Genomic DNA, 23,182 nt, shown 5'->3' on the forward strand with positions numbered 1-23,182 from the left:
AGTATTCATAGTCTTCATTGTGGTTTCATAGTTTTCACTGTTTTCATAGTTAGTATTAGTTCTTTCCAGTTTAGGTGTTAGTTTAGTTCTCGTCACTGTTCATGTTGTTTGCACTTTTCGTCATCAGCCCTAATGAAGGCTTGCACACCAGCGTACCCCACTGTGACATATTTATTGTGTTCAACAGACTCAATAAACTGATTGGCAAAGCCAGTAATGATGTGGGGATGGAGCTGGACTTTCTTACTGTGGTGTCAGAGAGGCAGACGCTTTCCAACATAAGGACAACACTGGACAATACCTTGCACCTACTCCATAACGTGCTAGCTAATCACAGGAGCACATTCAGTGAGAGACTGAGATTACCCAAATGCACCACTGAATGACACAGGAAATGATTCCTGCCTGTGGCCATCTCCCTGTACAACTCCTCCATCTAATGCACAGTACACAGTGCAGTAGTTACACCCTTTTGCACATGCTCTACAGTACAATAACAAGGTTAGAGTAAAATGTCAATCATATATGTCTCACCTTTGTAATATTCTGGATATTTATAATTGAGCTATTTGTATATATTAGAGCTATTTCTTATATTTGGTAACTTTATAATATATTGTATTATTTAATTAGTTACTTTAATTAGTCTACTTAGTCACTAGTCACTGTTAGTTACTGTTATTCTCTTGGAGCAACTTTAACCCACATAATTTCCTTAGAGATTATGAAGGTATTCTGATTCTAATTCTCAAAAAACCCTGTAATTCATTCACCTACTCACCACTTCAGTCAAAGTGGAGTTAAATTTAGTTGTGGCCTCCATCAGTGCCTCCTGCATACGATCACATGCCACAGATGGAGCAATGTAGGGCCATGGCCAACGGCCATAAATACCAGCCATCACTAACTAGATAATAAGTGCCTTTTTAAAAATATGTTAGTTATGTATCAAATACACAACTTTGGGAATGTCCCCTTCCTGTTCCAACATGACTGCACACCAGTGCTCAACGCAAGGTCCATAAAGACACGGATGAGCAAGTTTGGTGTGGAAGAACTTCCACAAGGTCCTGACCTAAATACGATAGAACATCATTAGGAGGAATGAGAGCAGAGACTGCGAGTCAGGCCTCTAGTCCAACATCAGTGTCTGACTTCACAAATGCACTTCTGAAAGAACGGCCAAAAATTCCTGTAAACACACTATGGAAAGCCTTCCCCAGAGAATTGAAGCTGTTATACCTGCAGAGGGTGGGCTGACATCATATTTTTACTGTTTTACTGTCACTCAAGTTCATATGTGTGTGAAGGTAGACAAACAAATACTGTTGGCAATACAGTGTCGAACAATTATTAGTAAACAGTACAAACATAACAAACTAATTATTTTTTAGTTTGCTTTACACATTGTCCAAACATGGTTTTTGAATTGTAACTTTAAAAAAATTAAGTCTCAGCTGTATCCTGCTGACCAGCCTACACATTTCTCTCAATTGTCCCATAAGTTTGAATGAGTGGTGTGTGATAGAGACACGGCAGGTCCAGAGAGTGTTAGGCAAAGCCATCGTTATTGCACACGCGGCTGCACCTCTCAGCTGTCCGCCGCACATTCATCACACCACAACTCACAACAACCCCTGCTTCCCCGTGTTTTTAACACGGCGGGCGTGATTGCGGATGCCATGCAGGTGCGTCCGCACGGCACTGCTGACCATGCCTCACCACAGACACTATGTCATGAAATATGGAAGTTTTTAAAGCACAGAATGAAAATTACAACAATCTAAGTTTAGTTTAACAGTCAAGCCAAGGACAATGAAGTATTCATCCATGGGAAATACACCAAGTTAAATTTCTCACGGTCAAAAAGTGGGTAAGTATATGTGTGTGTTCTTGTTGTTGTTGGTGGTGGTGGTAATGGTGAATGGGGTAAGGTTGGTAATGATATATTTGATCACAACCTTAGAATCGTTTAGGAGCCCATTTTGCTGACTTGTTCATTTCAGTTGTCAGACCACATCCTTTCAGCTCTCTGTATAAAGCTGAGCGTCACGGTTTCAGTGCATTCAACATCTATGAGAGACAAAGGGCAAAATGTTCTGCCAGAGTTATTTCAGTGTTTTCGTTTCATGCATGCTCCTCGTGATCATCCAGCCAGGTGATTAATATTTTATGTGGTACTTTAATTTACTTGTAGACAATTTTCTCATTCATTTAAATAAGCAGAATGCATACTCGGCATTACAAAAGCAGTTAGTAAAGGGTATTTGTTTCACTCATCTGTTTTTGACTGCATCATCTGCTGAATTTGTTATGTGATGGATATTTTCTTTTTGTTTTAGGTGGTGGGTCTGAGATTATTGGAGGGAAAGAAGTCGAGCCACACTCGTTGCCTTTCATGGCCTATGTGGAAAGCAAAAAATCTTTCTGTGGAGGGACGTTAATCCATCCACAATGGGTCCTGACAGCTGCCCACTGCAAAGAGTAGGAACGCTTTTCAAATCACAATATTGTAATATTTATGTTTAACTGACAGTGTGAAAGATAATACATAAAGAGATTCCACAAGAGATCAGAAGGAAAAAGTCTTTATTATAATTATTAATTTAAAAATGTTTGTCCATATTCTTGTAGGTATTAATATCTTCACAGAGAATTTTGCACTAATCATTGTCATATTTTTTTTATTTTTTAGAATTTCTTCATTTCCTTATCATAGATACAAATCAAATTGGCATCAAACATATTGTCTGTTGTTTTTATAGAAAAGCCTGTAAAACACAAGTAGATTTGACTGCATTGCACATAAATATTATTATTAATAAACTGGAACGGTACGGGATCAGGGGGGTTGTACTGCAATGGGTGAAAAATTATTTAAGTGACAGGAAACAATTTGTGAAGCTGGGTGTCCATTCCTCATCATGCTTGGACATTGCTTGTGGTGTTCCACAAGGCTGTGTACTGGGTCCAAAATTATTTATTATTTATATAAATGATATGTATGGATAGATAGAAACATATATGTATATATATATATATATATATATATATATATATATATATATATATATATATATATATACACACATATATATATATATATAAAATAATAATAATAATAAAAAAAAATACACATGACATATACTATAATTGCAAGGAGGTATTTCTGTAGTCTATAGATTACTAGATAGTGGAAAAGGGGCGGGATTAAATAAGCTTATGCTTCTTCCTGCTCCTTTTTGAACATGAAAGTTATTTGTAGTTGTGGTTGCTCGTTTTCTTTTTGTTTTGCTTTGTTTATTTGTCTCTTTTAATTCTATGTTGTTGTACTTTTTTAACATGTTCAAAATAAAGATTCCATCAATCAATCAATCAATCAAATATTGATGTTGGCCATAATCCAAATGAGAAAAAAAAGATTAAATGTTTGTCTAAACAGTGTGGTAATCACTGTCACAGAAAGAGACTGCACTTAGAAATTTCATAACTGAAAAATGTTAAAAATGTTTCACCTGGAGGAAAACACCATGCAGCTTTATCTACGTCTCTAAAATAATCATAACCCAACTATATACAATAATACACATATAATGAAATAACTGTGCAGCTATGATAATGTTATAATTGTTTTATTTAAAAGGGTTAATCTGACCTATTAATCTTTTTTGTAAGTGAACTTTCGCTAATACATTTTTTTCTTCTACAGTATGAGTAAGGTGACCCTGGGAGCACACTCGATCAAGAAAAAAGAAAAAGCTTCTAAGCAGGTCCAAAAGGTTGATAAATGTTTTCCTCATCCTGACTATTACCAGGGATCCAGGGAGAATGACCTCATGTTGCTCAAGGTAAAGTGATCATTCATTGTCTGAAACCAAGTAAAAAAAAAATGCATTTATGTGAATACGTTTGTTTTTAATCTTATATGATGTATTTCTGTGTGTGTATGGATAAATCAATAAATCGCTGTGCCTATTTATACATTTTCCAAGCAAAATGTACAAATATGTCACGGCAAATGGATCCGACTCAGGCTCAGACTGGAATCACAAGTTAGCAGTTCTTTTATTTACACAAAACACCAGGTGCAGAATATATATATAGATGGGAGGAAAGCCAGGGGTTCCAGTGGTCTACCGGGTAGGTTTAAGGGAGAGAATCAGATCCTTCTCACTCACTCGCTCTGTTTGAGAGTTCCACATGCACGCCACTCCAAACTGCCAACATCCACGTTTAAGTTTCCACGGTTCAGGAAGTCTAAGCACAGAGAGACGAAAGTCACAAATAGGTTCATACACAAGCACACTAGAATTCACCGAGCTGGATTTACACTAACGTATCAAACTCAATAGTCCTGGATGAGGAGCTCAGAGCCACTGCCGTAAGAAGTGGCCCGAGATTAGGAGCAGGTGTGTGGTCCAAAAGCAGAAGCTTGGAGTGAGATCCACCCAGCAGAGCAGTGAGAGAGCAAAACCAAAACACATGTAGCCTTGCGGGGGGCCGACCATGACAAAATAAATGAGTGCTGTTTCAAGACTGTAGCACAGTGCTGTATATATACAAAATTTAAGGCCAGCTCTCTAAAGTTAATATAGTCATTATCAATATCTTTGTTTTTCATTTTGTTTCAGTTGAAGAAACCAGTAAAGCAAACCAAGACAGTACAATGTCTCCAGTTAGCCAAAGTTGTCAAGGACCCTCCAGCTGGAGGCAAGTGTCTGGTTGCTGGATGGGGAAAAACTGAAAACAACAAAACATCAGATGTTCTCCTGTCTGTCAACGTGACTGTGGTCAGTAGACAGACATGCAACTCTCGTGATTATTACAACCGCAACCCAGTTATCACCAGTGACATGATATGTGCTGGTTCAAATAGTGAAAAAAAGGCTGATACCTGTCAAGTAAGTATATAGAAAGTATGTAAGGAAGTAAATATCTATATTAAAATATCCATCCAACTCAACACCTTTTTGTTCTTTTGTCAGGGGGATTCAGGAGGACCTTTTGTGTGCGATGGAGTGCTGGTTGGCGTCACTTCTTTTGGAAGAGGTTGTGGTATCATTAAAAAACCTGGAGTCTACTCGTTTCTCTCAGAGAAACGCCTCAAGTGGATCAAAAAAACAATGCAATCCTCATAAATGTTATGAACCCACAGGTGTCAGTCTATACAAGCTGAGCAAGAAGCAAATCTTTTCTTTGATATTAAATGTCCATGCTTTTATTGTAGTCTGCTTACTTGACCATTATCCATTTTATCATTTCATATTCTATTTTCTGATATTTCAGTTTCTGTTAGCTTGATGAAATTCTTTTTCATCTATGAAAAATATTTTTTTGAGCATGCTCTTTTATGTTGATTTTTTATTCCATCTATCTCTGCTTAAAAAAACCCATAAGTTTGCGGTTTGCGGGGCAAGCCTTGTGGAGGAGACATAAGGACCCTGAATGCAGGCAAGGCTGAGATGTGAGTGAACTTTATTGCAGGAAGGTGACATACAATCAAAAGTGAGGGTGCAAAAGACAGAACTAAGAAAGACTCTCAACCGAGAAAGCTAATAAAACAAAACTCAAACCTAAATTTGCAGGAGAACATGGGGACCGAGACACAGAATGAAGCAGGGAGGACGGACAGACAGACCAGTAACAAGCAGGATAAAACACAGGGTTTATATACAGACAGGAGCGATCAGGGAATGAGAAACAGGAGGGAGACACAGCTGGGGTAAATTATACATAACGAGAGAAGGGGAAGCAAAACTACACTCACTGCATGTAGGACGGGGACTATCAAAATAAAACAGGAAACGAGACAATTAAAAAGACGAGGAGTTGACACTGAGAGACAGACTGAAAGAATATGACACATGGAACACAAGGAAGACAGTGACTTAAACTAGAAACCAGAACAGCAAATAACATCAAGAAACACCCAGGACCATGACAATAAGATATTTTTATAAACCTTCTACTTCATAATAAAGCTGGAGGCATTAATCCTTCTCTCTTTCTTTCATTGTTTGTAACTCTGTCATCTTTTTACTCCTATACATACACCACAGCAGACAAATGCTAGGTTTCTATACAGGAAGAGTGCACAATTTTCCCAAAGCCCACTAGACTATGACTAGGATTAGGACTAGGACTAGCGTGTACATTTTCAGAGGACATGCCAGTACTACGTTCATGATCTATATATATCATATATGCCCCAACACTCTTTCAATTATCATTTCAAGCCCTCTTTTTTTCCTAAATAACACAATGTAGTTATTATTCATTATGATACATTTGACCACAGGTGTTAAATTAATATTCAAGGTTTTATTGTTTCATGTGTGGTGCCACACCATGTGATACATAGCTACAAATCAAAACGTGATGTGTTATGTGGACCCATGAATATAAGTATTGATACATTTGCAGAAGAGCAGGACAAGTTGACTGCAGTAGAGAGCAGCACAATGATAATTTTATTCATAATAAAATCTATTTTGACAGGACCTTTCTAAACCAAAGTTAGAAGGTGCTTCACTTAATTTACCAAAAACTGAATTAAAAACATTATGAAGAAAATTAAAATTCATAACACAAGAAAATACACAAACAAAAAAAGCAAATACAAAAAAGATGAAGAAAGCAGGGAATAAATTTTGATAAATAAACATATATAAATAAAAAAACAACAAAACAACGTTCTCTAAAAAGAGCCGGAATTCCCAACCCATTGGGCACGTCAGGTCTGTCCAGCGTCCTCCCCCACCACCTGATCCAACTCACCACCAGGTGGTGATCAGCTGACAGCTCAGCCCCTCTCTTTACCCCAGTGTCTCGAACATATGCTTGCACGTTTGGTGATATGATTGCAAACTCAATCATTGAACTACGGCCTAGAGTGTCCTGGTGCCATGTGCACTTATGGACACTCTTATGTTTGTTATGGCCAAACTGTGGTTTGCACAGAAGTCCAACAACAAAACACCCCTCAGGTTCACCACTATACATCAACGGGACTCGGGTGGAGAGGTCACTGATGTGGGTGCCGAGGAACCTCGGGTGGAGAGGTCTTCACCCTCTCCACCCGAGGTTCCTCGGCACCCACATCAGTGAGGATCTCAACTGGACCCATAACACACAGCAGATCATCAAGAAGGCTCAACAACGACTCTTCTTCCTACAGAAGATGAGGAGATTTGGATTAACGTCCAAACCACTCAGATATTTTTACAGATGTACAGTGGAGGGTATCCTGACAAACTCCATCATAGGGAACAGCACCACACACCACAACAGGAAGGCTCTCCAACGTTTTATTAAAACGGAACAATTCATCTGTGGAGTACCCCTCACACCACTTCAGGACATTTAGCACACCCAGATCAAAAAAAGGGAACAGAATATATTAAGGACTGCACCCAGCCACAGAACACACAATTCACACTCCTGCCATCTGACAGACGCTACAGGAGTTTGAAAGCAAGGACAGTCAGACTAAAAAGCAGTTTCTATCCACAGGCCACCAGGCTACTGAATCACTGACTAATTGTTGTAATTATCTTTAACCTGTAATTCGCAATTTTGTACATTTATATACAACATAATACAACTTCATACAATATAAACATTTTAATATTGCATATTCTGTATATATTACCACTGTGACAGTGTTGCACCTACTAAATTCTGACTACAAGCTACATAAGCACTTGTTTTAATTTATTTATTTATTTTCTATCTCAGTTATTCTTTATTTTAGTTAGTTGTCTTTTTATTTGTGTGAAGGGAACCTGCAAAGTAAGGATTTTATTGCCCTGCGTAACCACTTGTATTTTGCAGTGTATATGACAATAAACTTCTTGAATATCTTGAATCTTGAATTTAGTTGTGGTCACTGAAGACCACAAAAGAATTTCTACAGATCTGTAAACATGTAACATGTCTGTGTGCAAAAAACCATTATTTTTAATCAAGTGTTAATTTCCCACGGAGTTCAATCTGTTCATCGTGCCAACTGGATATTAACTGTCTTTGAGGCCCATTGTATTCAGTATATTTTAATGCAGAACATTTAAACTTTTATTTTAATAAAAGCTTATTTATACAGAATTGTCCTATTCTGTAGTGTTAATATTTTAGCATAGCATTTAGACTAGAATACTTCTTCCACAGCTGTAAAATGTTCATAATGAGCATTTGATCAGAGACAGTCACACCACGTGGGCTCTGAATTTTTGTGGCCTGTTTAATCACAGTGATTCATAACATGAAACATGCAGGTAACTTGCACTCACTGTGACACTGACTCTCAGTTTCCATACTACACCACTAGATGGTGTTCTCTGCCATATGGTTTGAGCACTGTGTGCCTTCAGTCTAGCAAACGAAACTAGAAAACGAATCATTTAAAAACATATGAACAAGTGGTTAAACTGATTAATGCTATTTTTGATCAACACTGACTATTGTGGCAACATTAATACATCTTTCTGCAGTGCACAATAAACCAAATTTAGTCAGTATTTGGGATTTTCCACAATTAGCAAGATTTGATCAATACTACTACTTAAAGGGCAAAGTAAAAGCAAATCAAGTGCTCCTTCAATCAGCACCTTACCATGTGCCTGCATCCATCCATGTTTCCTGTATGCTGCAGTTTCCTGAAAAGGAAAACAGTCTGTAAAAGACAGATGTACAGCAAAAAGCCAAGCAAACAAAAGCAACAGATGATCAGCATTGTTTGGATACACTCTGGCTTTAGTGCAAGTGACTAAGAAGAATTCATATGAAAATAGTGATGTAGAGTTGTGTATGCACTGCAAAACAACACAACTAATGTCCAAAATATGAATCGCACACTGGCAGTATATTGGCAGTTGGTGGGTAGCTATGGACGTCTACCTGCAGAGAGTGTCTGTTTTCCGATGGGGCTGTGTCAAAAATATGTGGTACAACTGGTCTGTAGACTACTGTCGTTTGAGCTATTTTTGGTCAATCAGCTAGCTGAATAGAAGAGAAAAGTTATAATAGCTGAAGTGAAACCAAGTGTTAAAAACAACAAAACGTTTCCTTGGTAGCCACTGTTTGTACTTTTTATTATGTATTTTTTGATGAATGGTGTTTGATTCCCTCTTCTCCCATTCCTGGTAAGTTCAGCTATCCAGCCCTTCCCTAATGCATGCCACTAGTCCTCCAGACCGCATTCAATCAATGCACAGGATCATTCACAACAAGCAACGCAATGTTGGAATTTTGTAGGACTGAACAGGGGCATGTTTGCATTAGTTTAATACCCCTCTCTGTATGCTGTCCATAGGCAAATCCCTCTACAAATGGAAACATAAATTAGGCATAAATCTTTCAACCACCTTACAACTGCAGAATAGTTTTTGCATGAAGACCAAGAAAAAAAGTGCAATGGCTGTTAGCACAGTGCATCTGCGTATCACAAATACACACTGGCCTCAATACAAACATAAACCAATTGCATAACTATTTAAACAAATATGCCAGTCCACAAGAATTTTTCAATGTGGTAGTACAAACACCGTATGAAAAACATCACAAATAAAATGAGGGGGACCTCAGAGCTTTTCTAAGCATTTTATTCAAGTAAAATGAAATATAATACTATACAGTATAATGAAGCAGCTGAGTTACTCCATTTGGATATATTGTACATATACAATATGGAACATTTACACTACCGGTCAAAAGTTTTAGACCATCCTCACCCCATCAAACTAAACTTTTGGAATTGTTCAGTTTTCGCAAGGCTCTGGGTGAGCAACACGTTCTCACTCCCAAAGCGAAACATTTTATTCTAGGTGACAAATCGGTGGTATATTACGCTTCTGGGCACCCAACACGTCCCTATATTAGGAGATCAGAAAAATGAGGACACATGACAACCATTTGGAATGAATCTACACATGTACGTTCATTTTACTTAAATCGCTTTGGAAAACACTATCTAACATCATTAAAGTCGTGGTTAACGTTAGGGAAAAGTTATGGTTATGGTTAGGGCTGGAATACATGGCTGGAATGTCTATTACTCTGGAAGTGTCATTCTACTGGATTTATCCATAACCTGGCACGTAGCATAAGAATGCAGAAGGTCACACTTTGGTGTTCCTCAGGGATGCAGCGGGATGTGACAAATCGTCAGTATATTATGCCTCGGGAGTGAAAATGGGCTGGGGTTAGAATCTGTTCTTGAATCTGTTTATGACCATGAATTGTCTTCCAGAGAGCAGCAGCTTTGACATGTCATGTCTGGGTTTGCACGCTCTTTCATGATATTGGCGGCTCTGCTGGGACAGGAAAAACTGAAAAGTTCCTCTAAAAACAGCAGTGCACAGTCAAGGAGTTTCTGGTTTTCATGTCTTTGTGAAGGCCTCAGAAAGCTGATTTGCACATTCTTTCAGTACCCATCCTCTCACTCCATGCAGGAGGGTGACAGCTCTAACCGCACACCTTACATTATGCTCTAGCACTGTGAAGGTGTGGCTGTAGTTATCACAAGGATGCTGGCGCCTTTCTGTGAAGCCCTTTAACTCTCTCACCTTTACCAAATAGGTGAGCACACCACCAGCTGAACACTTACTGGTCTTGTGATTGTGATGTTTTGCCTGCCCTGCCAGACTTCTCCCATCTTCCTCCCCTCACCCACAACCAGACGTAGCAGATGGCCTTTCTGAGCCTGGTTCTGCCAGAGGCTTCTTCCTGTTAAAAGGGAGTTTTTCAATCTCACTGTTGCCAAGTACGGAGCCCCGCAGGGGACATGGGAGAAAAAAAAATTAAGACGGACTTTTGCGAGATCTCGCAAAAACTTTTGCGGGATCCCGAGTTTGTTTTGCGAGATCTCGCAAAAGTTTTGCGAGATCCCGAGTTTGTTTTGCCTACATATGTAGAATAGCATATGTAGGCAAGTAAATTTCTCCTTTTTTTTATCAAGAAGCAAAGACAAAAAGGAAAAAAACCCAAAAAAAACCAGGGCAGGGTTCGGTGGTTGAATCATCCGTCCCCACCAATGCCAAAACCAAATCTACGCCCTTGGCAGCATCATAAAATTTTCAGGTAGTTACTTATAGATAGATTTTAAAACTACCTGCAAATTTTAAGCCTTATCTTTCCAAGAGGAAAGGATTAGTATTATATGGCCACATTTTTTAATTATTATTTTTATTTACTTTATTTCATGTTATCTCATTTATTAGGCTTAAGTTAGTTTACAATATCTTATCAGTAAACATGCAACAATTTTTATTTGTGCTGGGTGTGCTAAAGAATGTGGCCACATTCACAAAACTAAGGTTCAAAATATAATCTCTGTATTGTGTTAAAACACAGTCATTCTTATTTAATTTGATCCGTTTGGTTTTTTGGTTTTTTCAGTTGACTAAAACGTTACCTGAAACGCAAGTCTGTGTAAGAAATTAAAAACAAGAGATAAAATCTACTTACCTTGGCATCAGTCCTGTTCCTTTACAGGTGAAGGGGGAAAACATACCACACCTATCAAATTCCATCATGTCTTTTATTTGAGCTCTTAGTGAATTAAACTGACCAGACACCTGCTTTTGTGTTTACTCTGTTTCCATGGGCACCCACAAAAGCTCACAGGCCCACCTCGATGCGGGTGAAACTATCAAAGTTTGCCACACCCATACAAACTTATCTTGTCAGTGTTTGTGTGTCTTTGTCATGTTTAAATAGCCCTCCCTATCACAGTCTCTCTCTGTCTCATACACACATATCCACACACATAAAATCAGAGTAAATGTTTACCTAGAGTTGGGTACATGTCCAAGTTGGAGGAGCCTTGCCTTGCCCTTTTTCACTTGTGACGCAACACCGCAGGCATAGAGTGAAGCCTTGTTTTATAACTGAAACTGGAAGCTCGTATATCTCAAGAGGTGATTCAGCATCTTTATCTGTGAGTTAAAGTGCAAACAAATATGCTTTGACGCAATGGCCCAAAGATAAGATGACTAAAGTCCGTTTTAAAACCTGTGCCCTCCTACAAAGATGTAAAGGATGTTCTGTTGCTTTGTTTGATTTTTTTTCTCAAATCAGACATTGGATATGTACGTGATGGGAAGGTTTGATTTTTCAGATCGTGAAACATATTGCAAAACAAACTGAAGCGTACTAACTTTGCGTTATATAAAGGTTGCATGAAATTTAGTGCAGTATAAGCAGGTTATTTTTCCATATTTTGGTAAATTTACCAGTAATGTAGTGGTGCACAGTGGCTTTGGTGTTCTTGGTTCTCTGTATTTTTATCTGCTCATGTTCTACATAACAGGGTAAATTAACCAGAATTAAAAATTACTCAAACATACTTTAAAAATATTTATATGATGTTATTATTTTAATATAGCATGTTTTTCAGTTCACTTTGCCAAAAAATAGCTGATAGAAACATCCTCAAAAAAGCTACATTTCACTTTCTTCCTTTAAGTACATTTTCACAGGCTTTACTTTCTCTCTCTTACATGAGTAAATAAGTTGAATCAGTATTTTATCTTTTACCAGAGTATTTTAACACAAATCTGTAATTCTACTTAGGTACAGAATATCTGTACTTTTGCCACCTGTATATAAGTGTAACACAATGTAACACTGAAGCTGCTGACAAGTACCAGGATTAAGTAACAGTAAAAAGTTATTTAAAGTCCGTCTATAAAATGGCATAAAAAAGCTACAAATTTTGACAAAGAAAAAATGTTCTAACACAAAATGTAAACTAACTTTGTTATAATCGCGTGTTCTTGTGTGTTTGCAACTGACACCCTGCCACATGGACTTTCTGTTTTTTCCTTCCTCTGATTCCTTGACAGTTTCCATCTGTATATTCTAATTATAATGAGAGAGCAACACATTAGAATGCAAACGTCAGACATACTAAACTCACTGTCTATATTATAGTCTATATCAGAGGTTCCCAAAGTGTGGGGTCCGCCCCCAAGGGGGGCGCAGAGCCATTGCAGTGGGGGCGCGGTATGAAAAAGAAAAGAAAAAAGAACACTTGGACACTGCTAGCATAATGGACAGGTTTTGACGGGGCTCCCACACAAACGCAAAGCAGGAGATGAAGCATCGCCAAATATGTTTCCAAACCAACTTCCTTCCAAGCCAAAGACTAGAAAATATGGTGAAGCATATCTTCAAAAATACCCGTGTAGGTGTGGACATAGTGTAAAAGAGTTAGTAGTGTATTTTATTACTACCTGTAATTTATTGCAGTTTACTTTTATTTGTGTTTACTGAATGTTTGAGGTGTGAAATTAACCGCAATGGAGTTTTAAAACAAAATATGGGTGTCTGTGGTTGGAGGATGTGTTTGTGTTTGTGTGGGGGGTGTTGAGTGGTGGTGGGGGGGGCGCAAAGATATTTTGATATACCTTTAATAGTCCCACAAGGGGAAAATCGCAAAATAAAATTTTCTTGTAAAACAAAGGGGGGCCTAGCAAAAAAAGTTTGGGAACCACTGGTCTATATGGATATTTGCTTACTGATCATTAATTTCACACAAGTTACAGTAAGAATTTTGCAGATGGAAAATTGAGCTCAAATGGCAAAGTTCTAAAGATGGATGTGGTCTGACCAACAAGTATGAGCAAAGGAATACCAGACTAGGTCAGCCAATAGGACACTGGCCTCTGTACACATTCAGTTTAAGTTGTGATATTTTTATGACTCCCTTCATCAAGGTTTATTATCTGGTGCATAAATAAGTTATACGCAGCTTAAAAAAATAGAGCGCTTTTTGATCAAAGTATAGTAATAAGTCATTCAAACTTCTGGGATATTGATGTGATCAGTTAACAACAGATGGACTAGAGGGGCAACAATGAGACAATGCCAAGACAGGAGTAGTTTTACAGGTGGAGGCCACTGACATTTTTCCCTCTTCATCTTTTCTCACTGTTTTTGGCTACGATCAGTGTCACTACTGGTAGAGTGAGGCAATACCTGGACCCTACAGATGTTGCACAGGTAGTCCAGCTCCTCCAGGATGGCACATTAATACATGCCAATGGCCACTGTTATGAATTTCTCTGACCAAATCATCAGAAAACAGACTTCATGAAGGTGGCCAACGTCTTCTACTGGGCCCTGTAGCCACTGACACTCAAGGTGGAGCCCAGTTGGAATTCCTTTAATGTTTTTGAGCAGTATTTACCTGCCATGATGGCCCTGTTATCTTTTTCATTTTGTTTGTCTGCCTTTGTGTGTATTTATGTCATCACAGAAAAATGCCATCCTGCAGGAGACACCTACTGTAGTGGTAACTCCCACAAAAAGGGCTTTGCATACTGAGGTTGTATAATGTATAATAATTTTCATACATGCTGTATGGCCAAGAACATTTTTAGACATTACCCAACAGAGCTGAATGTGACAACATAAATCTTCCACTCAATGCACAGTCTTTACCCTGCACTGTCTCATCCCTGACAGCCACCCAGGGCTAGGTCTGTGATTACATCAGCTCTGTCAGTCTGTGGGCAATTTTGTCAACAAAGTTCCACAAAAACTACAAAATCTAGTTCTAAAACTTTGCAGGTATGTAGTTTTAATGTAAACGAAGGCCATGTTTTAAGATAGGGGAAAACCTAATGGGGTTGCAGATATTGTGATCTCAAAAAGCAATGCCACATAGTTTTTATCTAACAAATCAATTTCAAAACATGTAGTAAAGCGACTGTGATTCTACCCCTGAAATACAGTAGATATGAACATTTAAAGTATCTGTGTTTAGTAACAGAAGTAAGGTCTTCAGTCATAAATGTTTCCTTGCTGATCACTCCCTTACTATTCCCGGAACTGAGTCAAGTGACGCAAGATTCATACGTTCAAACTCAACACACTCTCACAGCAACTTGTCACATACTAATGTGTCTAATATTTTTCTCTTTTGTACTTCGTCTTACTTTAATTTGTAACTTTTTTGCTGGGTTTGGTTAGGTTTAGGTATTAAAATGTTTAAGTTAAGGCTTTGAAAGGATATGTTTAAAGGTAAAATCATGGTTTAGGTTTAAATAAAAACTCTCACGACATTGAACCTTTGCCTGAGATTTCATTGTCTAATTTATATGACGAGTGTGCGAGTGATCAGACTCACCTGCTTGTGGAAAAATGATATGTAACCACTGTAACCTGGTGTCACTATAGTGATGAGATTGAATTGAAAATTTCATCATTACTAACACGCTCTCTTTTTTTTAAAAAAGTTGAGTATAAAGCATGAACTCCAGCGATTTTCTGCTTATCCAGATAAGTTTGTGTAACATTTGTCCTTTTGACATGAGTTCATTGTGACTGCAACCAAATCTGCCCGTGAAACAGTTGGTCTTTCTTTACGCAATGTGCTTTAGTCTTCTTTGTCCTGAGCCATATAATTATGTTTTTTTGTTGTTTTATTTTCCTACATTTGTGTTGTGAGAGACTTTTAAATTACCCAAGCACTCTAAAAATAGCTCAGACTTATGATACTTGCTCCTAATAAAAGATATTTGAAACATAAAAATAGCTCAGACTAGACGCACCCCTGTTTCTTTTTATCAGTTAGACAGTGCAAGAGCACGTTCAACATTCATTCAAAAGTTCTCTCACAGTTGTAAATTTTGCAAAGGAAATGCTTCATATGCTTGTAGGTGTAGTGAAATAAGGTTATATTTGATATGTTTCGTTTTATATATTAAAAATATGTTGGTCTTACAAGATTTACCACTGAAATGGTAAATCTGAGCCTGTAACACAAACACATACCAAAGGCAACTTTCCAGTCTCTCCTACTTTTGTATTGCCCTCATGTGTGTCTGATTACCTTGATGATGTCAGTTTTTGGAGAAGTACTTTCATGCTTATTCTTATCTACTTTGTCCACAAGATTTCCTTGTTCATGTAAAGAAGCTGCTGAGACTGTGGATGCTTCCAGAGGTAGGAATGTAAATATAAATCCAAGGCAGAAATGAGCGAACAAATATCATTTTCACATAACACTGAGACATTTTATTGGTGATCATATTCCATCCCTTTTCCAGAGTGAAATGAAGAGTGTTTTCTGACCTATAACAAAAGCAGTACAATAAATAAAACCAAAACTAGAGAACATCAAAAGGCTGCATCCTCAGCATTCACAGATAAAAGATATTATAATAGTAGTCCAACATACAGATACGTATATAGCTGTTAACAATAAATAATCGTACTAAATAAATTACATTCTAATAAATTCTGGACAGTGTTTTTACACAGCATCTATTGAAGCCATCTATTCTCTCGTCTCTCGGGTGGTCAGAGCCAAGTTCTTTGAACTGTTTAGCATTGCTGTGGAAAGACAGAAATGCAAGGTCAAAAAATACATAAATTAATGTTTTAGTAGAAATCTATGCAATAGTTTCATTTTGAAACTTACATACAATCCTTTTTAGCTATGTAAAGCAAAACTCTACAATTCTGATAGTGCACTTTGTGGTGTTTTTGCTATGACTGAGTAATATAGCGGTGCAGATATGTTTTATTTTTTGTAGATTTTTATGTTATTTGGGGTTTTAAAAACAAATAAAGAGTAATAAAAATATTTTTTAACCGCAAATAAACAGGGTTAAATAATCTGGACAGTTTACTGTCCCTTTTAATTACTTTCCCTCAGTCTAGTCGCTCATTTTTGTCATCATTCATTCATAATTCATTGTGGCAGTGTAACAGAAATCCCGTATTTCAGCAATTCCTAAATTGCCACAATAAAAAGCTTATGAAGAGAATACGGCATGTCCACACTGTGTATATCTTGAAACTAAAGTGTTTTGTTTCCAAACATGTAAAGTCATCATGCATGTTTGCATGTGTTGCTTAGTAAGATTTAATGAGTAATTATCTCTTTATAGGTCATCACGTGCAAAGTCAGTATGTCAATACTCTAATTGTTCAGGACACGCAGGTGAATGTGTACAAATGAGCGTGTGGTTTCTCTTTACGCTGCTATTCACTTCATTGATGGAACAAGTGGAGACACCCCTCACTAATCCCGACTAATGCCTCTAGTAGGGATCTCTCTTGATCTGCATGATGCATGTATTCAACAACAACAACAGTCGTACGTGCGCTCCTGTCATTCAGTAAGCCCACTCCTTCCTGTTTGGCTTAGACTCATGTGATCAGTGGCTAGACACACTCCTCTAAGGAGTTAAGCAAGACCATAGGTGAAAAATACATCACGAAACCATACAGCGCCAGAAATACGAGAAGATTATATCAATGTTGCTGCACTGATGGCATTACTGCAACAGCACTGACACATTATCCAGCTTGGTAAAGGTCGTAGTTGTCATTTTCATGGTATGTATTGTTTTATATCTTTATTCTTTTTTTTATGGGTTATTTTATGGGTGCAATAAACACTGAGTTGTATAAACAATAAGTACAGTGAGTACGTGTTGGTTTGCACATAAGGAGGTCAAAACCTCAGGAGCACCTACCTCATTGTAACTTAATGCCCTCAAACGACAACGTCACCAGGGTGTTTCTGAAGCTTCTCCTGCTCTGACACGGTTCCAAGGTAGGAAGCCAGGAAGTTTTTATGTGACCTGTAACTACACAAGACTTTAACATTAGTATCAAAAGCCCAAACAGCTCAGATAAGTGAAGGAATCAGCGATTTTGAAAGCCAGGACTGCAGTGCCAGCTACATGGTAATGGTCTTATAGAGATAAATACATTTTATGGTGACGTTTTCACTGTCATTTCTATGGGCTGTGCACATAAAAAGCATATGGCTATTTAAGTTTCAGACTCACAGAAATAAGTCCTACTTTCTCTCGTTTTCTCCAACTGAGTATAACGACCCGTGGCTGTAAAGCTTTAATTGCATGTCTGCTTGTTTTATTTGCACCATCATGGACTATTGACCCTGTCCACAATTCAAATAATACCTTTGATTTCATTACATATTGATAAGAAACTGTGATTATGTAATACATTGCTTGTCATACCATTACATGAATTCTAGATTCAAAAAAGTATGAGTAATACAAAAGACCTTACAGCCTTTCTGATAAAACAACAGTGAGGTGACACCGTTGATGGTGCTGTAGGAACAGGAATGACCATTAGAGCTGTAGAAGTCATTTGAGTTGATCTTGGCAAAGTGGTGAGCAATAACTCTAAAGTCTGGGTGTGTTTGGGTGTGTTAATGTACTTTTTGATGTGTCAGTGTGGTCATATGCCAGGAAGTGTTTCTGGCCTGGATCTTGGTAGCGTAACCTTTGTTCTGTTGGGATTCATGGGGTGTGGATGGTTTATTGGATAATCTTCTCTACAATACTTTAAATGTAAAAAAGAAGAAGAAGATTACTTTTTCACAAAATCACCACAATCAGGCTTTGTCTTAATGTTGTTCTAGCTTTGGTGAAGCTGGCCACACTGATAGCAGGTATATTGGGGTCTGATAGTGGTGAGTTTGTGGGGACATTACATTTAGGTTTTTCTGCACCTCATTCTCCTCAGTTAACAATGGCGGGTTTATTGCTGTAAAAATAAGCCCACTATCCAACTATGAGGATTTTTTTTTCAAGTTGTAAAGTTGTATTTTGACTGCTTTTACAACTGGGAACAAAAGAAAGATTTAAGTTTACTATTAAGAGTTCATCAGTGAATTGAAGATGGGTTACTCATACTAATACAATAAAATACTCAGTTAACCCAGACCTATCTATATCTAGGAAAAGAGAAAAGTTAAATGAAGGCTAAATTTTAAATTTTGGCACCATTAATTAAGGCCAAATTAGAGGCTTTTCTTTTCTTTTAAAATGTTGTTATATATAACATATATAACAATTGGCATATTCTGATATATGTATTATGTTACCACTAATTTTTTCATGTTTGGAATTTTATCCACTTACTTTAAAATCCTTCAGCCAGAAACTAAGGCTTTGGTTGCTTCAGCCTTACCACCAAATAGTGTGTCTTGTTGTGTGTCTTTTTGTGTGTTTGGCTGTGTGACAGTTTCAAACTCACTAAGCACAGGTCATAAGCAGTATGGCAGTACAGCTGATGACTGAAAGAACCACGGCGATGACCACTAAGACCGTCTGCACCAGCTCAGCATTGTCGGTCTCGGTGGGCTCATTTTTCACTGTCCCCAGAGTCTGGATCCCACAGCGCTCTCCATCATAACCCTTCATACATCTGCAGAAAAAAGAGTTAAGAAATCAGTGTAATGACTCAATGAAGAGGCTTTTATATCAGATATTGATGAGTGTTTGAATGATTTTTTCAAGTTGTTCCAATAACTTGAATCTGTCTGAACCTGCCTATTAGTCGTGTTCAGGTGAGGCAGTGGTTTTAATAGTATAATTGTTTTGTGTCTACATCATTCATTTTGATGATTGCAAATGATCCCAAACATGATTTAGTTCCGATTCAGAGAAGGCCACATGCTTGTACCAACCATAGAGCTCATATTTTCTCATGCAAAAATACAATGGGGCCAGGACTGTACTTACATACAAACTGGTTCGTGCAGGCCGTCTATGTGCTTGCAGTATCCATGAATGCAGTAGCCCAGGTGGGAGGTGTTGCAGGGATCCTCATTGGTCCTGAGAGTGGATGTGTGTCCACTAGTGAAGACCATGTGCTCGGGTTTGAAAGGAGTTGTGCTTTTGCCCTTGTGTTTGTTCCTCCTCTTGTCTTTGGCCTTCTTTTTCTTCTTCTCATCTCTGTTGGGATTCGAGTCTGTAGGAGGAAAGGAAGCATCCGCAGTTGTTTAGGGTGCCATTTTAACTCCCTGGACTTAAAGGCTGAAAACATTTTTTTTAATCAATTGAAGCTGTTAAAGTCAAGAGAATTTCACTTTCATACAATTTTATATACTCATCTTTCTTAAAAGAAACAGAGATATACAAATCACACAGTTATATACTCAGATAAAAGATTCCCTTGTACCATGGAAGCTGACATTTTCATCACCTCCTCCTGAAATCACGTCCTCTTCCAACCCCTCATCATCGCTGTGCAAATTCTGGAGGCCTTCCCCTGAGGCCAGGTCGACAGTCACTCCAACTTGGTCACCTGACTGTGTGGTTGTAGATCCCTGAGCACTTAGAGCACTGCAGACTACAAAAAAAAAGCCAACAGAAATGAATAAGACATTAAATCTACATAGAAATACACAATTAAGTCAAAGTTTACTTCTTTTGATCCAGATCAACATCTTGGATTGTGAAAAACACTCTTTCAGAGCTATAAATAGAAAAGGACGTGAATAGTTGCCGATCTGCTGATAAACTATTTTAGAAATCAGTCTTGGCGGTCATTTTTTTTCATTCTTTCCTTTTTTATTCTTACCATGAACTTTGTGTGAGTTACTTTCTTTAGAAATTGTGCTCATATAGCTTTACCTCTGACTCATTATTTCACCTTCCTCTGCTGGGAACAATCTTAAACCAGTACAACCAGTCCACATTGAGGACTGTATTGCACCAGTGATGAATAGGATTCAGTGAAAGGATAATGAAGTATTCGAAATATGATGACCTTTCTGTGCGTCTGGTGTGTCTCCTGCACAATGTCTGGTAATAGTTTGGTCTCTAGAAACATCTCTGACAAAAAATAAATTTCTCAAATACCTCTCTCCTCTCTGACAAGTCCTCGCCTGTGGATACAAGTTTTCTCCCCTGACCCATGCCTTGCTGCCATGCCATTTGCATTTCTCTTTTCATTTCAGTCATTTAAACTATCTGCGCACACACACAAACACACAGACACTTTTAAGTACAAGTTCAGACTTACCGAAGCACAAGAAACAGGTGAGGATGAGAGGGTTCATATCCCAGGAAGCAAGTGTTTTGTGTATGATAGTCCTGCACTAACGTGTGTAAGTAGGTGTCGAAGTGTGTCTTTGTCCCCCGCTGATCGAGAGTGTGCTTTGCTCTCTTCACCTCCACTGGGTGCAGCTTTTATAGACCAACGCCTGCTTCTCAACTTGAAGGAAACAGATGGGTGTGTGTGTGTGTGCACTTGTGAGTGTGTGTGCATGAGGCAAAGAGAGAGCAAAGAGAGAGAGTAAAAAACGTATTGTGCTTGTGTGTGTGTGGCTTATTCGTGTGTGTCTACTAATTCATCTGCCCCAGGCAATACATTTTGCACCTCACGTTCTGGTGGGAATAATAAGCGTGGGCGACACTGGGTCACCAAGCTCTTAGCTTTTTATCACCTGTTTGGTAACTTTTATTACTTCCGCGGGGCTGACTTTATATGGCCTTAATTATACCTTCTGTAGTGATAAGACACATACCAGGATATTATAAAGCTTTTCAACATTAACTTGAAAACAACTTTCTAGGCCATCATGTGTCATTTATTGAATGGCCAAAGTGTTGACTAATCTTAGACAAAATCATAAGCAAACCACAAAAGTAAAGTTACTGGGTTCTTAATTGACAGCAACTATACACACCTTTTTCTGTAATCAAGTCATAGCTACACTTTAGTCAAGGTACAAAGATAAAATAAAAAAAAATGCTACATTACAGTGAGAGCAGTAAGGGGTCATAAAAAGAGTATCTATGAGTGTTTGTTTCGAATTGTGGCTGGCTTCTAGAAAATACACCTCTGAATGTGTCTTATTTTCTGAGATATAAGATACTTTTTTAACATAATCTTTTTAAGTGTGTGTTACTTGTTACCTGTTTTTATTTATTTGCCTATAACAATGAGCGCTCTCTGTTTTATTGTTGTTTCGTTTTGTTCGACGGGTTGTGGTTCTGTCTGAATTATTATGTGTGTGTGTTTTATCAAATTATACTCAGTGTTACTATTTCTGTACACTGTAACTAAGAGGAGACCTTAAGGCTTGGGTGGGGAAGCTGCACACAAGGGTGTGTTGTTTATGTTGTTGTGTCTGCAGATACAGGTTGTCCCATCGGTCATGCACTAGTGGAATCAAACACAAACCTGCTAGGAATGCAGGGAACTACTCCATCTCATTCTGTAACAATGACTTGGAGCTCCTGGCACGCTTTGTTGAGGATAAACACGCAATGGAATTTGTTTGGATATGTGTAATGACATTGAGGATATGAGATATGGATGTGTGGAAAGTCTGCCACAAGCCAGGAGAGAAGCACCTCATAACAGCCACCCACAGTAAACACACTGCTGTCAAGCTAAAGGCACGCAGGATGAAAACTTGAACACAAAAATACAATTAGATATCTTTGTGCATCTTCACAACACTGTTACAATATTACTAGCTTCTGATATTGAATCTCTACTTTTCCGTTAAAAGCATAATTTCCCATGTGAAGTATTAGCTTAAAGTTTTTTAATGTATATGTACACTGTTGTCTATACCGTGGCTTTTGTAGCTGATTCAGTTCTCGGTTTATTTAGATCTGCTTCTTAAATTTATTGCCCTGAAGATGAATTCTTGCAACTTTACCAACTAGTATTAATGGCAGAAAAGCAACTCCAGCATCTTCCTGAAAACTATAAATTTCACCTTAATTATGTCTCTCCGCTGAGTGCCCATAAATGATGTATGTGGTCTTTCAATCTGGAGCCTTAATAGTCGGCATTTCCATCTAGAAAGCGACTCTTCGAGCATAAATGACAGCAAATAATACAAATATAACAGAAACTAAAACACAAACCTGACTTGAGAAGCAAAACAAACGCATACGTGATAGACACGAGACTTGTTTGTTAAAGAACACACGAAGATGCAGCTTAGTGGGGCTTCCCCCACTGTATTACTCACTGCATGAGTAGCCTACTATTACTTATGCAATAATAAGTAATAGCACAGTGCAGGGATTAGAGCAGCAGTTCCTGAATTTCGAATATCTTTATCCACGGGTTTTATGTTTAGAACAAAATGGCCACCACAGAGTGGGTGTGTTTGTGGGTCATCGCGTGTGTAAGCGCATGCTAATGTGTTTTTAAGTATGTCTTAACAGAGCAGCAGCTGCAGGTGAGTTAATGTTTACGTGTCATCGCCGCTGTTCATTGGTATACAGAACGTGTAAAGCGGATCCAGGCGAGGTGTTAAAATGGATCATTGGCTCTGGTTGAGTGTAAAATGAAGCTATTGATTAACTTGACATCTGACACTGCACTCGGTAGGTCAGATGATGACCACAGACATGCATATTTATTTGGATTTAATAGG

General features: G+C 38.1%; 2 protein-coding genes across 3 annotated transcripts; one reads left to right on the forward strand and one right to left on the reverse strand.

The window, feature by feature from the left end:
- The first annotated feature begins 1,735 nt into the window (after nucleotides 1–1,735).
- Nucleotides 1,736–6,937, forward strand: LOC146506458 (granzyme A-like). The gene is made up of 5 exons (XM_085180708.1): nucleotides 1,736–2,158; nucleotides 2,343–2,484; nucleotides 3,710–3,848; nucleotides 4,632–4,901; nucleotides 4,986–6,937. The coding sequence occupies exons 1-5, from the start codon at nucleotides 2,095–2,097 to the stop codon at nucleotides 5,136–5,138; spliced, it is 768 nt and encodes a 255-aa protein (XP_085036834.1). The 5' UTR covers nucleotides 1,736–2,094; the 3' UTR covers nucleotides 5,139–6,937.
- A 74-nt stretch (nucleotides 6,938–7,011) lies between these two features.
- areg (amphiregulin) lies at nucleotides 7,012–23,096 on the reverse strand. Of its 2 annotated transcripts, none has more exons than XM_085180709.1 (6): nucleotides 20,803–23,096; nucleotides 19,957–20,127; nucleotides 19,518–19,746; nucleotides 19,030–19,200; nucleotides 17,490–17,603; nucleotides 7,012–16,338 (listed from the first exon to the last, which is right to left on the reverse strand). In XM_085180709.1, the coding sequence occupies exons 1-5, from the start codon at nucleotides 20,837–20,839 to the stop codon at nucleotides 17,510–17,512; spliced, it is 702 nt and encodes a 233-aa protein (XP_085036835.1). In that variant the 5' UTR covers nucleotides 20,840–23,096; the 3' UTR covers nucleotides 7,012–16,338; nucleotides 17,490–17,509. The 2 variants fall into 2 exon arrangements, with proteins under 2 accessions (XP_085036835.1, XP_085036836.1); XM_085180710.1 differs by having other exon boundaries at nucleotides 7,013–16,338; nucleotides 19,981–20,127.
- Between the last annotated feature and the right edge of the window lie 86 nt (nucleotides 23,097–23,182).

Source organism: Neolamprologus multifasciatus, chromosome 12 (genome assembly GCF_963576455.1).
Source record: "Neolamprologus multifasciatus chromosome 12, fNeoMul1.2, whole genome shotgun sequence".
Lineage (NCBI taxonomy): Eukaryota > Metazoa > Chordata > Actinopteri > Cichliformes > Cichlidae > Neolamprologus > Neolamprologus multifasciatus.